A 15854-nucleotide genomic window follows, 5' to 3' on the forward strand; every position below is an offset into this window, starting at 1 on the left:
GAAAGACAAGGACATGGAGGGAATTGCTGCCATTGCTTATGGAGGCTCCTGCCAGCCCAGGCACACACAAGGCAAAGCCAGGATCAAACTCCAAATCAGCTCAAACCCTGCTCAAGAATCGGGGTCTGCTGGGAGGAATGTCTGTCTCCAAAACAAGCCAGGAGAGGCAGAGGGAGTGTGGCGCAGTACTGGAACACTACTTGTGTTTTAAAAGCTGTCATGTGTAAAGCATTAGTGGTTTTGAAATTGCATTCTCAAGTTAATTAAATGGACAATCTTTGGTACATAAAAAGTGAAAGCACACAATCAAAAGCTAGGGAAGAGGACGTGTCTCTTGGAGCAGGGCGCTGCCTCTCCTTGCCCACTCTCCTGATCCAAGCACCCAAGGGAGCCACTGTCCTGGTGTGCCAGCCCAGTGCCAGGGAGGCTGTTTGCTCTGTCCTGAAGCACTCAGCATCCCCAGAGCCCATGCCTGGGCACTGCACTGACCCACCCCATGAGTCCATTTTCCCACAGGAACCACACAGGCTCTGTTCAGGGGATTCCTCTGCACAGGGAGGTATTGCTGGCTGATGGCAGAGTGAACAGTTATCTCTGCTGCAGTAAAACACCGACCTTCAGTTTTAGGCAGGAGGTAATGTTCACCATCGATTGGATCCACCATAAGCTGTTGATAATTACTATTATCTCTGAGTTAATCTTGTGAGAGGTCAACAGTTTTATAAAAAACTTGCAAGCTGTATCTTTTACCTTCCAACTTCATATCTGGGTCAAAAGGTCAATTACTGCAGCTTGCTGAGTTGGGATTTCAGAAAAAAATGTCTGCTCCCACCCCAAAGCCCCACTGGGGGACGTGGGCAGGCACCCAGCCTTGCACAGGCAAAGCACCCAGACTCTTGGGCTGAGAAGTCCAGGGAAGAGTTTTCTGCAGCCAGGGCTATCCCTGTTCATGAGCTGAGCTGTTGCAGACTGAGGGGTTGGGGCACATCCCGAGCACTGGGATGCAGCCAGCGGGTCCTGTCCTCTGTGTCACCCTGGGCAATGCAGGGTCTGTGCCTCGCGGCACAGCGCTCTGAAGATGCCAACCCCACCTGCAAAGCTCTGTGTGTGGGCAGCTGCCTCCCTGTGCTGGGTGCACAAAATGAGAGTTTAAATGCCTGGGCTCTGCTCCCACTCCTGCCCACGGAGGTGGCAAAGGGAAGCAGAGCAGAAACCTTTAGAGGGACTAGGAGAAGCCCCAAAAATGGATGAAGCTGTGACCCACACTCTGATCCTGCCTCCCCGTGCTCTGCATCACCAAAGACCATCGCTGCTGTTACTTTACCCCCCTGGCAGGATGCTGGCAGGCAGCTCTGGGCAATGTCTCACTTGGGAAGCAAAGAAATCCTGCGGTGCTGCTGCAGCCCCTCCCGTGAGTGCAGCCCGGGCCCGGGGAGCATTGCTCAACTGCTCGGCAGGCAGGTGTCATAAACAAGCAGGCACATGGCAAACATATCGATTTCCCAGAGCTTATCGCGCAGCAACCAGTGCTCAGTTACCAGGCTACTTTAATATGTAATTTACTGCCAGAAGGGAGAGCGGGGCTGAGGCTGGCTGGAATATTTACTGTGGGATGGACGGGAGGTGGAAGGTGTGAGCAGAAGGGAAGTACGGTGTCTCCTGCCTCCAGCCATCCTTAGTATTTTCTAACTATTAAAAAAAACCCAACCCCTTGCTGCTGTGATGGAGTGTTTACACAGATGCCATTAATCTTCTTCTGCAACTGCTTATACTATGAAAATATAGTCTTAGCTGCCCGGGCTCTCCATCTCCTTCATTTAAATTCAGATCCTTAATTTCTGTGAAAGCAGAGCCCACCAAAACTACCTCCATCCACTTCTGGTGCTCAACTTGCCTCACCATCTGAGAACTGCCTGTCAGAGTGGGGAGGGACCCCAGGTGGGAGCCTGCAAAAATGGGAGAGGGGTGGCATTTCAAAGGCTTCTCCTCTCCAGCCTAGACAGGACCAGATGTGACAGCCAAAACCAAAGCCCAGCCTGAGATGATGCTCCCACCCTGCATCCAGCACTGGGAGGGGGGAAGCTTGCCCTGACTCAGCACCTCCACCTGCCTGGGGAGGTGTTTTGGCAGCAAGCTCTCTCCCCAGCCCATCAGCAGGGCTTTGGTGGGGGCAGAACCATCCTGCCTCTCTCCTTGCCCTGTCCTGCATCCCAAGGTATTTTGCAGATGTGACCCTCAGGTGAATCCTGGGATCCACGGGAGGTTGGTGTTTTCAGGACACGATATTTTAAAAATCCTTCTTGTACAGTACCTCTCAGTAGAACTTTTGGAATTTACAAGATAAATACTGGTAATTTGATTCTTATCTTCTTCAAATCCAATTCTAAGGCAATTCTGTGTAAAGGACACTAATTATAGCCCAAGGGGAAAGAAAAGGTAACCCATCAGAGAGAGCACACTGGAAACATTTAAAGGGGTAATGTTTAAAGGGGTACAGGGCACTGTGAAGTTAAATAGATTACAAATCTGCTCTTGCAAGAACAATAATATGTTGGGTGAAAATAATGCTCAGCACCATTCCTGCTCCCCAGCTGGTGCTCCCCCTGGGCAGCTCAGTGCTGCACTGAAGTGTCAGCACTGGGGCTGCATCCAGGTTGCTCTGCACATCCTTTTGGGACTGCCTGACACTCCAGAGCTGGGCTGGGACAGGCAGCAGTGCAGGGACAGCCCCATCTCTGTGCCCAGACTGTCATGATGCTTTTCACTCTCATTTCCCTGGCATTATTTACTAAGGAAAAAGGCAAAGTTTATACACACAGGGGAATGTAACCAGCAACAGACACTGAAAATGACAAAACCATCACTCATTAGTACAAATATTATGGATTTTCCAACAAACACCCCTAAACGTGGGATATTCTGGCTGCAAAACACATCTGGAGGCAGGAGCCCCACACGCTCCAGCCACCAAACAGTTCTCTGTTGCTGAAGAGCACCCTGAAGAGGAGGAGGATGGTGGGGAGAGCACATCAACCACTGCCACGCAGCACAGCCCGAATGTTACAGCTCCTATAAAATAATAAAACCCCAATGCCGGGATGCAGAGCCAGGATGAGGCAGACGATAATGCAGGAAGAATCAAAGGGATCTGGCAATCCAAATGGAGCCTTGTTTAACGAGTGCTGCCACAGGCTGCCGTCCCACAGGCATTAACATCCATCGTTACCGTCCCCCCGAAGACCACACGGTTATTCCCGTTAACACGGTGACACTTGCAGCTAACTCATGTCTGACCCAGACAGCCAGGGCAGACGCCGTGTGAGAGGTGACCAGAGGTAATTGAAAATACACTCGGAGCAGAAGGGCTGCCTCAGCAGCAGCCCTCGGTGCAACAGGTGGCAGCGGGGGCACCTGGAGGATGACCGGCACGGGCACGCGGTAAATCAGCACCTTGCTGAGGCAGGCTGGGCTGTGGGGCACGTGGAGCAGCAGAGCCACGTCCCTGGGTCCCTGGAACACACGGTCCCCAGAGCTCACAGTCCCAGGGTCCCCAGAGCACACAGTCCCTGGGTCCCCAAAGCACACAGTCCCCGGGCACGGGCACGCGGTAAATCAGCACCTTGCTGAGGCAGGCTGGGCTGTGGGGCACGTGGAGCAGCAGAGCCACGTCCCTGGGTCCCTGGAGCACATGGCCCCTGGAGGACACGGTTCCTGGAGCACACAGTCCTTGGGTCCCTGGAGCACACAGTTCCTGAAGCACACAGTCCCTGGGTCCCCAGATCACACAGTCCCCAGAGCACACAGTCCCTGGGTCCCTGAAGCACACAGTCCCCAGAGCACACAGTTGCTGGGTCCCCAGATCACACAGTCCCCAGAGCACACAGTCCCCGGAGCTCACAGTCTCTGGGTCCCCAGAGCACACAGTCCCTGGGTCCCTGGAACACACGGTCCCCAGAGCTCACAGTCCCAGGGTCCCCAGAGCACACAGTCCCTGGGTCCCTGAAGCACACAGTCCCCAGAGCACACAGTTGCTGGGTCCCCAGATCACACAGTCCCTGGAGCACACAGTCCCTGGAGCACACAGTCCCCGTGTCCCCAGAGCACACAATCCCCAGAGCACACAATCCCCAGATCACACAGTCCCTGGGTCCCCAGATCACACGGTCCCTGGAGCACACAGTCCCTGGAGCACACAGTCCCCAGAGCACACAGTCCCTGGGTTCCTGGAGCACACAGTCCCCAGATCACACAGTCCCTGGGTCCCCAGATCACACAGTCCCCAGAGGTCACAGTCCCCGTGTCCCCAGAGCAGGAGGGCTGCGGGCAGCGCGGCTCTGGCGCCTCGGTCTCGGTGGCTGCGCACCGCAGCACAGCACGTGGTGACGATGGAAGGGCCCTTCCCCGGCACACGGATGGTGGCAGGGACTCGCCATGCACGGCCGCTCCGTTCACTTGGCAACCAAGGTGCTAATTAGGGAGCGAGCTGTTCTGCACTCCAGCCCGAGGAGGATGTGGCACAGCTGCCAGCGGTGCCACTGGCCCAGCCTTCGGTGCCACACCATGCGCCAACAGCACCATGGGAGAAGTGAAAAGCATCCAGAGTTTCATCCTCATGAGATGCCTGTCTCTGCAATCCCTCACTCAGCCCCCCAGCACCATGGTCCTCTCTTCTGCCATTCTCTTCCCATTTCTGGCCAGGCAGAGCTGGACTGGTCTCTCTCCCCGTGCAAGGTCCAGTGTAAGCTCTCCTCCCAGCGATGCCTGCACCCTTAGCACACAACCCACAGAGGCCCCACCACCCATGAGCTGGCTGGTCCTGGCCCCTGCCCCAGGGCAGCCTGCCACAGATCCCACCCTGCTAAATAATGCATTGGGCAGTGCTCGCTGCTGCAAGGGAAGGATGACAAACATTTCTGCACTGCTTTAAGTTACATTTGGTTCAGCGCTGAGGGAAGAGCTGCCTCCAGCTAAAGGGTCAGAGGAGCCAGAAATCAATACAGGTGCTTTTCTCTGCATCCTGAGATGCCAGTGTCCCTCCCAGATCCGTGGGCAGGGCTGGGCTGGGGAAATCCCACAGGCAGGTCTTGGGGCATCCCCTGGCAGCCCCGGTGCTGCCCCACTCTCAGGTACTGCTGACTCAGCACCCTGCAGGCGGGGAGCTGCCAGTGGCCCAGTTCCCACCACAACACCCATTTCCTACAGCCCTGCCCTACATGCAATCTTCCCCACAGCCCCAAACTGCAAAATGCAAATTCCAAATTCCCCCAAAAAACCCCAACCAAATGCTGCCCTTCAGCTAGGGTGATGATGAACTGAAAGGCCGGGGGAGGCATAGCTGTGTCAGGGTAGAATTTCCCCATCCCTCACCCAAGGAGAAGACAAGAACTTGGGAAGCAAAACCAACTGCTTTTCACTTTTCTTCCACTGGGAAGGTTTCCATCCAAGTTAAAATGTTCCTAAGATGATTCCTGCTACAGGGAAGCAGGTTTTCTGCCAGTTTCATTGCACATGCTGGTTCCCACCACTACAACACGTGCAAGAGAAGGCAAGGGCAGAGCTGCCCAAAGAGGCTTCACGTGTGACAAGCGCCTCTGGTCACCGCTCTGACTCGCAGGAGTGCCCTGCCCCGCGCTCGGCACTGGGGATCTTTTCTACGAACAGGGGGAAGGAAGAAAGAGAAGAGGAAATCACCTCGTTCCTGGTAAAAACAGCAGAACACCCTGGACGGGGGGGCAGGAGGGTTTCGGTGCCGAGCGCGGGGCCGTTTCGCAGAAAGGGGCCCCGCTGCGTGGGCTGGCGGCTCTCTGCGTGCCCCGACCACCGGGACCCAGGCTGGGGGCACGGGGCAGGTGCCACCGTGGCCGGGCCGGGCTGCAGGCGCTGCCAGGGCCGTGTGGCGGGGCAGGGGCAGCGAGGCATGCAAGCTGCTGCCTTATCTCTCCCACGCAAGGCCGTTGGCGTGCGCGAGCAGCCGGCCGCGACCGCAGCCCGTGCCCGGCACAGATAAGATCCATCACCAGCCTGTGAGCGCTGGGGCAGCCCGGACTCAGCCTGACAGCCTTTGGCAGGGTGTCGCTGCACATCCTCTCTGCGCCTCCCCTCGTCACGGAGCGCTTTCCTGCTACAGTTTGCACATCCTATTCCAGACCTGCGACACAGAATGGCTTAGATTGGGAGGGACCTTAAAGCTCATCCCATTTCAACCCTCTGCCTTGGGCAGGGACACCTTCCCCTATCCCAGATTGCTCCAAACCCCATCCAGCTTGGCCTTGGACACTTTCAGGGATGGGGCAGCCACAGCTGCTCTGGGAACTACTACCCTCACAGGTAAAGGTGATGCCTTTACAGCCACCTCTGTTCCTGCACGACAGCAAAGCCCTGAGAAACCAATGGAACAGCCAAAGACACTTCCAGTGAAATCTGGAAGGCAAACGAGCTGCCCCAAAAGCCTAACGCTGCCATGCACATGCACTTTCAAGAAGGCTGGCTGGGTTTTGGTTGAGTTTTTTAAAAACACAGCATGTGCTGTGGTGAAACTGGATTTCTTAGAGTCATAGCCTTCCTGGGTTTACTCTCTGCACGCCAAAATTAGTACAACCTGTCCCCAAATACCATAATAAAAAACACGTAGTAAGCGCTTTGCCTTTATTTATGTCAGTGGTGGTTTCAAGCAGGATGAATCATGCTTCCTCCTTAGCACTCCTTTCTAATATGATTTACTATAAATACTCCATGGAGATGAGAATGAGGGAAGGTGACCAAGGGCAAAGCATGTGGAGTCCAGCACCATCCCCAGACTCAGTGGCAAAAGCATAAAAGCACATTCAGTAGCTGTGATGGAGTGGCAAACCACACGTGGGCTGTAACTGGTGCAGTACCTGGCGCGGAAATCACAGAATCACAGAATATCCTGAACCCAAAAGGATCATCAACATCCAGCTACTGGCACTGCACAGGACAGCCCCAAAAATCCCACCACCTGAGATGGGCGGTGGGATCCACAAATCCACAATCCCACCACGTGCCTGAGAGCATTGTCCTTGAACTCTGGCAAGGCTGGTGTTGGGGAATCACAAAGGTCAGGAAAGAGGTCTGACAGCACTGAGACCAACCACTCCCCAGCACTGCCAAAGCCACCACTAAAACATGTCCCAAGTCCCCTACTACACGCCTTCTGAAGCACGCTGGACGTGCTTGGGGCTGGGGCTCTTTTGAGTATCTCTTTGTTTTTATGCTCAGTTGACATTTCCCTTCTTTACAGGTCACCAAGGTGACAGCAAGCCCCTTCCTCCCCGCCGTGAGCTGCGGGTGGATGAAGGTGAAGGTTTCCAAGGCGGAGTGTGGCACGGCGGGCAGAGCGCTCCGCGCCGCAGCGCCAGCGCGGGGTTATCAGCCCGGCTGATACACGCCGATAACCAGCCCATCTCCCGCGCTGACACCCTCACAAAGCAGGGTGTTTAACGCTGATTTATGGCGGCCGGCCGGCCCCAGCCAGGCTTTGCAGCGCTCGTGCCTACGTGGAGAAGCTTTTCCTCAATCGCGCGTTGCCGGCTTTTTTGCTAAACAACGCGCCAATAAAACAGCAATGAGACAACGAAGGCCGATGGAAACCTGAACCAGCACAGCAGGGCACGTATCCAACCATAATCTACTTAAAATCAGTTAAGAACACTACAGAGAAAATGATCCGGGCGGCCCTGGCCCCCGGCCAGCGCGTAAGCCTGGGCCACAAAGGCTCCCTCCCGCAACCCCGATTTTAGGGCAATGCTCCCTCCTTCAGATGCAGAGTGACCTCTTGCCAAAAAGAGGAACCGACCTCTTGGGAATGAGGTGGTCCAACAGCACTTGTACCCTTCCAAAGGTACCTGCTGCTCTGCTGTCAGCACAGAAGTTGCCCGGAGCACTCTCGATGCGAACCGGCACGTTCCAAACTGAAACCAAGTGGTTCAGACATGCCTCAGCCTGGATAAAGATAATCCAGAATGGACACAGAGGTGATGCTCCTGAACACCCCACGGCAGGTCTGAGCCACTGGGCTTGAGCCTGGGAACAAAAGCAGATATCACAACAGCACTGGCAACTCATCAGCCGATGTTAAAAAGGTGTGCGGCCACACGCAGGCTCCCCTGACATGTCTGCTTTATTCCAAACGATGCAAGAACCTTTCCCTGTTGCTCATATGAAATCCTGTCTGAAATTCCCTTTGTGGCACTCTCCCTGTTTCAGCTGGTACCTGTCACACCACCAAACTCTACCAGGGCCAGGGTGCATGCCAAGCTCTGTCCAGGTCACCGGCTGCAGAGCGGGATGCAGATCCCTTCCAGCAAAGGAGGGACCAATGCCCTGCTAAGGGCTGATCCCACCATAAAGCACTGAGCCAGGCCAGGGAGAAGAACCCCTCACCGGCAGAGTGACACAAGCCAGGACTGCCGGGTGAGGAGGAATGAATGGAATAGGCTAATTTACACAGGAAGTGAGCACTTACCAGACCCTTCATCCCAACACACAAAACCCTCTGCCATATCTGGAAGCAATTACACCCAGTTAACATGATCTGCCTGCCACTAAAATTAACTGCAAACAGAAATATTTTTCACTTTTGCAACAGGAGATGCCATGGCCCCGTGTTTGGCTGCCGGGAAATATTTAGTAATTACTCATTTAAAGCCTCTCTTGAAGCTGTCAAGGGGGGCAGGGGGGGAATAAAAGAAAAATCTTGCTAATTGCAGGCAAAAAGGAAAATGCAGATCATTTTACTCTATCCAAGGAAAACAGATTTACAGACTGGTGTAACTAAAGAGCCAACATCCCGCAGAAGCAGAGAAGGCTGCAGGAATGCTCCGTCACCAACAGCCCAGGCTGCTCTGCACCACTGCCATGCTCCACGGGGAGAGGAGGAAAGGGTGGACAGAGTCACCCCTGAAGCAGCACAGGCTCTCTGAGGGGCCCTCTGCACAGCTGTAAATGCATTGTAACCAGCATTACTGTACAAGGGGCAGCAAGGATTGAGGATGCTCTGCAAACCTCATTGAGCTGTGCAGCAACAGCCAGCTCTGGGGAAAAGCCACCCAAGCGTCCTCAGTGCAGCAGGTTTCATGCATTGGGGTCCCAGCCCTGCAGCCAGTGGGGTCCTGGTCCCTGGGAACTGAGCAGTGCTGGAGAAGGGGCTGCACACCAGGCAGAGAGCAGGCAATGACCCCATCACGCCCCTGGATGTCCCTCTGCAAGGTGTCAGAAGCACCAGGCATCATGGCCAGGAGAAACCAGAGTTTCACTGGGCAGGGGGAAACAAGCAAACAAACAAACAAACAAAAAATTACACAGAAATAGGTGTTTTCTGATGGGAGCCTCAGAGCTTCCCTTTCAAATGCAGCGCATGCACAACCAAACTGATGCAGAATAATGGACGGAATTATGTGGAAACCAAAGGGGAGCTTTCCTCCCTCCACACTTGGAGCTGGGTATGGAAATGGTTAAGTCGCCCACTGAATAAATCAAAAGTTCAAGGCTGCAACATACCACGTTGTATTCCCCCTCTGCCCATGACAAGAACCAGAGAGCCCCCGAAATCCCAAGCATCCTGCGCGGGGTCTCGGCCAGCGCTCACAGGTTACACGCTCGGGGTCAGCGCTGTGGACCTTAGCTGCAACATTCATTTCCTGAGCGGGGCACGTCCCCCTGCCCATAAAGCTAATAAGGGCTTCCTCGCCCGGCTGCCCTGCGCCGCGGCCCGGCAGCGGGAACGCTGGTTTCCATTAGCCCCTTATGATGCCAGGTGCTGCTAATAAGGCCCATCAGCAAGAAACAAGAGCTGCCAGGTCATCCCCGAACTCTGGAAGTAATCATGGGCAGAGTTTGGGGGGCTGCTGCCCCGGCTTTTCCTTCCCTCCCCCGCTTGCTTTCCATTTTTCCTCCGTTTTTTAAAAGTTTAAATTGGAGTGGAACATAAATTGACAAATGCTTAAAATAAAATAAAAAACAACTACTGTATTCAGCTACTGAAATTAACACTAATAACATCTCACAAAGCACTTGGGATCCGATTTATCACGTTTATTGCTTTAATGGTACACTGCATCTGTTTCTCACTGTGACATGCCGAGCAGTGCCAACGTGCCTAATGGCATTAGCAGTACAACGCTCAGCTAATCCAGGTGGAGAGAGGGGAGGTGAGGCTGCCAGAGGAAGAGCCAAAGACTGGATCCCCATGGGAAGCTGCAGTTTTCCCAAGCAGGAGCATTTCAGACTGTGGGAGCATCAATGCTTGGCCCTGAACACTGGTGCTGCTGGTAGCAGACAGGCAGATCCACTGCTTTTCTGCCCTTCAGTGGGAAAAGAGGGCACAAATCTGGAGTTTGGGGTACAGTGAGCCTGGGGTACAGTGAGCCTCCTTACCCTTGTCCTTAATCCCCCATTGGTGCACACACATCTTTAGCTGACAGCTCAGCCATGCAACCTCAAAATGCAGAACAGACCTGACAGTTGGAATGGAAGCTTTCCCCAAGGTGCATCCCCCCATATGACAGTGAGGACAAGCACCTTCCACCCAAAATCACCCCACGAGGAGCATTCACCCACCGCTGGCCTCCACTGGCCTCATGACACCATTAAAACCCTTCTGCTCTCAGCCCAGCATCTCCATCCTGCACTGACACACGCTGCCCGCAGCCGCATCGCCTGGCGGGTGAATTCCTGGGCACCACTGGCTTGGGGTCTTGGCTGTGCCATAAATAAAGCACATGGGATCACATCCCCACTGGCAGCTTCCCAGTCACTATCATTTTATAAAAGACAGTTTCATTTTTTTTAAGTTTTAAGGTATTGACCTTCCCGGTGACAGATTATGCCAGGCTCAGTTGGCAGCTTGGCACAGCTCTCACCTTAGAGCTTGGAGGTATTCCTTCACAAAACAGCCCCAAAAGGGCCACTGAACTATGGCTTTTTTGTCTGCAATTAGAAGTGACGATCAATACTAACATTAGATTAAGTTTGAACTTTGCTGAACCCAGAAGGAAATCTTTTATAAAAAAAATTAAAGACTCGACGACTCAATCTACAGTCAATTAGTCAAAATCATAAGCTTGGTAAGGGGGAAAGAAAATGGATCATGCAGCAGCCAGTGGGTTCAGGGACCTGAAAACCGTCATCAGAGGTAGTGCCTGGCTTGTGGCCACTTGGCCCCCCAAAGGTCACAGCTCAGTGCTCCTGGGTATGACACAGCACAGACAATGCTGCCACGAGGCCAAGGAGCCGTGTCACCACAGCGGGCCAGGGCAGATGACTGTCCCTCGGGCACTGTCTGTCACCCAGAGCCAGTGGCCCCCTGTGCTTGCCGAGGCCAGGCCAACCCTCTGCTCTCCCTCTTCCCGCACGTGCTTCCCATACTAATGAAGACAGGAACAACACTCAGAAGGCTCCAAGACTATAAACATATATGTTTACACTTCCATAGGCATGTGTGTGTGTAAACAAACAGCCCTGCCATATGCACGGGCTGCCTGTGCTCTGCAAACAGGCTCGGCACGCACTGGCTCACCGAGCTCCCTGCGAATGAGCGGCGTCGGTGCTGGGTGCCTTCGGGCTCTGTCACCTGCAGGGGCCTGGCACGTGGAAGCTGTCACACCGGCAGCCGAGCACCCCACGGAACAGCGAGGTGCCCCTGCCCCCCGTCCCTGGCCCCCAGCTCCCCACAGCTGGGAGCGGCTCTGGTCGGGCACCTCCGCTCGCAGCGGGGTCGGAAGCAAAACCACAGCAGCGAGCGCACGGCAGAAGGAGGTCAGCGAAAGCCAGCCGGTGACACCGTGCACATCCTGCCCCTCCAGCCGGCTGGGGAGGTGCTGCCCAGACCCCAGCGCAGGGCGCAGATCCCCCGGGCCCCCCGGCACCAGGCAGGGGAGAGAAGAGGAGCCCGCAGCCAGCACGGTGCAGCTGCCACCAGAGCTGCTCCGGCAGAGCTGCAGATCCCAGCCCAGCGCAGATGCTGTTTAACAGCTCCATGAATACAATAGGAGCCCACAAATCCTCCCCAAATGGTAATTCTCACAACGTATTAGAAAGCAAACACTATAAAAAAGCCACATGAGACCCTGTCTACACACAAACCGCCTGGGATTTAGACTTTGGGGGCCGGGGAGTGAGTTCATTGGACTGTTACCCAATGCCTTTCAACACGGACAGTCTTACAGATCAGTTTAAACACGGCTCAAAGGATTTGGCTAACCCTGCAAAGTTTGCCAGCGCCAGGTAATCGGTCAGAAAGCAAGAACAGGCAAACAGAGTTTGGTGCTGGCTTCAGCAATTGCCTTTAAGGCTCCACTGGCAGGGGCCAGCGCTGAGCTCCACGCTCCAGGCAGAGCCCGAGCCCCGCGGAGCATGGCGTGTGCCCAGCCTCACGATAAGATCATGAATAAGTGAGAAATAAGCTACGGCTGCAGCCGCGGCTGTCAAAACAAGCTGAGCCCGGGAAGGCGCTGTGAAATAGGGGCTGCCGTGCTGGACAGCTGGGCCATGCTCTCTCTTCTCTCTACGACCCCGCGGGAAGATCTGCCCGCGCAGCGCTCCCTCCCCACGGCCACATTCACTGCTGGAGCCTCCGGACAGTCCCAGCATCGCCCCCCACTGCGGCCACGGCAACTGCTGCTCCGGGCTCGGAGGGGGCAAGGGAGAGCCTTGGGAGCGTGGCGGAACGGCACGTTAAAATTCTCCCTGAGCCCTCACTGCAGCTCTCCCGGTGACGTTCGGTCTGCATCACCGCACGGCCGAGCCGCTTCGGGGGCGCAGCCAGCGCCAGCCCCGGCTCTCCCGCTTGCCACAGGGGGAACAAAGCCGGCAGCGGCTGTGCCCGCACACGGAGCCGAGGAGCCCCAGGGGCCGAGGGCTGCTGCCCGCAGGGGACAGCGGCACAGCCGGGGGCGATGCTGGCAGCGCTGGCGGAGCCGCGCAGGGCTCGGAGCGCGGCTCGGCAGCTCCGGGCTGGGCGTACCGGGAGCCGCTGCTCCGGCAGCCGCAGCCGCTATCCCGCCCCGAGCAGCACCGCCAGAGGCACGGACACCGGCCCTGGAGCCTTACGCGCATCACACTAATTAACCTGTTGATTCATTAAAAATCTGACAGGGGAGGCAGGGAGAAGCCACGGCACCGTGCCGGTGATGCCTTCCCGAGGCGGGACGCTGCTGTCCGACAGCGGGGCTGCGGCCACAGCGGGGCCAAGCAGCGCTCGCCGGAGCACGTTCAGAGCCATGCCATTTGACCGGCGACGCCGATTTTGGTGCGGTAATTAACGCGGCTCCTTCCCCCGGCCAAATGAGGGAACAAGCCCTGGTGCCTGAAGCACGAGCGGGAGGCAATGAGCAGCGGAGCGCTGAGCTCACGTGTCAGGAGCCAGCACCACGCTCCCAGCCCGCAGCCAGCCCCAGGGTGCGGGCTGGGAGCGAGCACAGACCCCCACCCGAGCAGGGGAGCCCCCAAGCCGCATCTGCGGCCACCGGAGGCTCAGCCCTTCACCTTTCCCGCAGGGACGGACCCGCGGCTCTGCGGCAGCCCGAGCCCCGTGCGCTCGCCCCGGCGTTACCCAGCCTGACCCCCGCGCCACTCTGTGCGAAGTGTAAATGCTTCATAAACCGGGAAGCTGAGCGGCACAAAGCCCCCCAGGCTGGCAGGTCACCACACGTTGCCACCACTGCCCACGCTGGCGTGCCCCGGCACTGGCACAGGGGGGACAGCTCTCAGCAGAGGGGCGAGTGCTGCCTGTCCCTACTGCATCTCCCCACACGCAGATCCCTAAACTCAAAGGGAAGCAACTGTGAGCTGCTCGGTTGATGCCAGCCAGGGAAACTGGTGGTGTTTCTGCTCGCAGGAAACACCGACGGCCCCAGCTCATCTGGGCTGTCCCCAGCCAGCACTCACTGGAAGGAACCTTCTGGCACGGTAACCAGGCTTGGGGGAGCTGCAACAGCCATCCCTCTGAGAATGCTACCCCACAAGCTGGTTTTGGGGTACGTGATGGAAACTTTGCACCGGCACGTGTGACACTCAGCCAGAAACCAAAACCCTCTGGCAAGATCCCGGCTGCCCGGTGCAGCACGCCACAGCACGGCCCCGGCACTCACCTGTGCTGCTCGAGGGTCTCGTTGTCCGGCAGCTCTGCCCCACACACGCTGCACTGCTCACCCAGGGCTCTGCTCTCCGTCTTCATGCCGGCTGCCAGCTCCCCCAGCTTGCTGAACAGCTCCCGCTGGATGAAGCCCTGGGGCAGCAGCCCGCCGTAGGCGCTGAAGTCCATGGAGACAGCCAGGGCCGGCTGCACGTGCAGGGCGGCCGCCGCAGCGGGCGGCACGCCGAGCACCGGCTCAGTCTTGTGGTTCGGCAGCAGCGAGTAGATGCCCAAGGGCTTCTCTCCCGGGGCAGCGGCGGACGGCTCCGGCCCCAGCGGCAGCCCCTGGCCAGGCTCAGGGGGTGGCTCGGCGCCCTCCTCGCGGGTGTAGTGCAGTTCACGGGCACTGGTGATGACACTGCTGCGGGTCGGGGTGCCAGGTCCTTCCTTGCCCTTCTCCTCAGGCTTCTCCCCACTGGAGGCACCGGGCTCGGCCGTCCGGGGGCTGTCGTGGCTGGAGGCCTCATCCACCTGCATCGCTTCAGCTTTGACTTCGGCGAGGCCGGAGGGGCGGCGGGTGGTGGCAGAGCGTGGGTCCTCGGGGGCACTGGGTGGCAGGGCGCCCTGCAGCAGTGACTGCCCGATGGTCATCAAGCTGTCCACCGCTGCCTTGGTGGGGCTCATGGAAGAGAGGGAGCAGTAGGACGCGGAGGCAGAGGGGCTCTGCTCCACTGTGGCTGCCAGCAGGCTCTGGCTGGCCATGCCAGCATAGCCACCCTCCTCACCAGTGGGCTTGGAGATGAAGAGGCCCTTGATGTACCTCGACTTCTTCTCCTCCTCCTCCTCAGTGGTGGCGGCAGCACCTCCATCAGCCATGGCGACCTCGGTGTCATTGTCCTCAGAGGCCTGTATAGTCTCCAGGATCTTCAGGCACTGCTCCTCCAGATACTCAATTTCCAGGATCTCAGCAGCATAGAGCAGATCATCCAGGTCCTCAACCTTGGCTTGCAGGGTGGCAGTGTATGCGTACTCCAGGATCTGCTGGAACGTCTTTGGTGAGAGGAAGTCCAGGGTGTAGTGCTGGCTGTTGCGGTGGAAGAGGATCTCGAACATCTTGCTGGTGCAGGCCAGCACGGTCCGGTGCGCGTGGAACTCCTGGCTGTCCACCATGATGACCACGTCGCACAGCGTCCCCGCCAGGCGCATCTGGTTGGCTTTGTGCAGCAGCCCCGTGGGGTGGCAGGGGTTCTGCAGCTGGATCAGCCCCATCTTAGTCAGATCCATGGCGCGCCCCAGGCTCACACATCAGGGTGTCTCGCCGTCGCTCAAATCTGGGACCAGCTTTGTGTGCCGACTATCTGCGAAAACAAAAGGCGGAGCGGGAGAGGAGCAGAGTGGAGCGGGAAAGGGGGAGCAGAGAGGGAAGAGACGAAAGAGAGAGAAAAGGGAGAAAAAGAGAAAAAAGGACGGGGAGAGAGGAAAGCCGGGGGGGAAAGGAGAGGAGAACGGAGCAGGGAGTAGAGGGGAGTGAGGAGAAGGGAGCGGGGAGAGAGATGGAAGTTAGCCCGCAGCCCAGCAGCGACTCGCCCAAAAGTTTCCGCGCTGCGCGGCGGATCCGCAGCTGCCGGAGCCGCGTTCCCGCTACCGCCGGCCGGGGAAGGCAGGGGAGGGAAGGCAGAGGAAGGTGCGCATCCCCCGCCGCCGCCCGGCCCCGGCTCCGGCCGCCCCGTCCCGCCGGCAGCGCGGCCCCATCAGGTGCGCG

At 57.2% G+C, this 15854-nt stretch overlaps 1 protein-coding gene across 3 annotated transcripts in view; it reads right to left on the bottom strand.

The window, feature by feature from the left end:
- Positions 1–15848, bottom strand: part of ZBTB16 (zinc finger and BTB domain containing 16) — a 54074-nt gene extending 38226 nt beyond the window's left edge. For 2 of the 3 annotated variants that reach the window (XM_039722136.1, XM_039722137.1), the window contains exon 1: positions 14109–15848. In XM_039722136.1, the coding sequence (XP_039578070.1) occupies positions 14109–15376 (1268 nt within the window). In that variant the 5' untranslated portion in view covers positions 15377–15848. The remainder of the gene's footprint in view (positions 1–14108) is intronic. The other variant, XM_039722135.1, reaches the window with a different exon arrangement.
- Positions 15849–15854: the final 6 nt, after the last annotated feature.

Source organism: Passer montanus, unplaced genomic scaffold, assembly GCF_014805655.1.
Source record: "Passer montanus isolate IOZ18808 unplaced genomic scaffold, ASM1480565v1 scaffold47, whole genome shotgun sequence".
Lineage (NCBI taxonomy): Eukaryota > Metazoa > Chordata > Aves > Passeriformes > Passeridae > Passer > Passer montanus.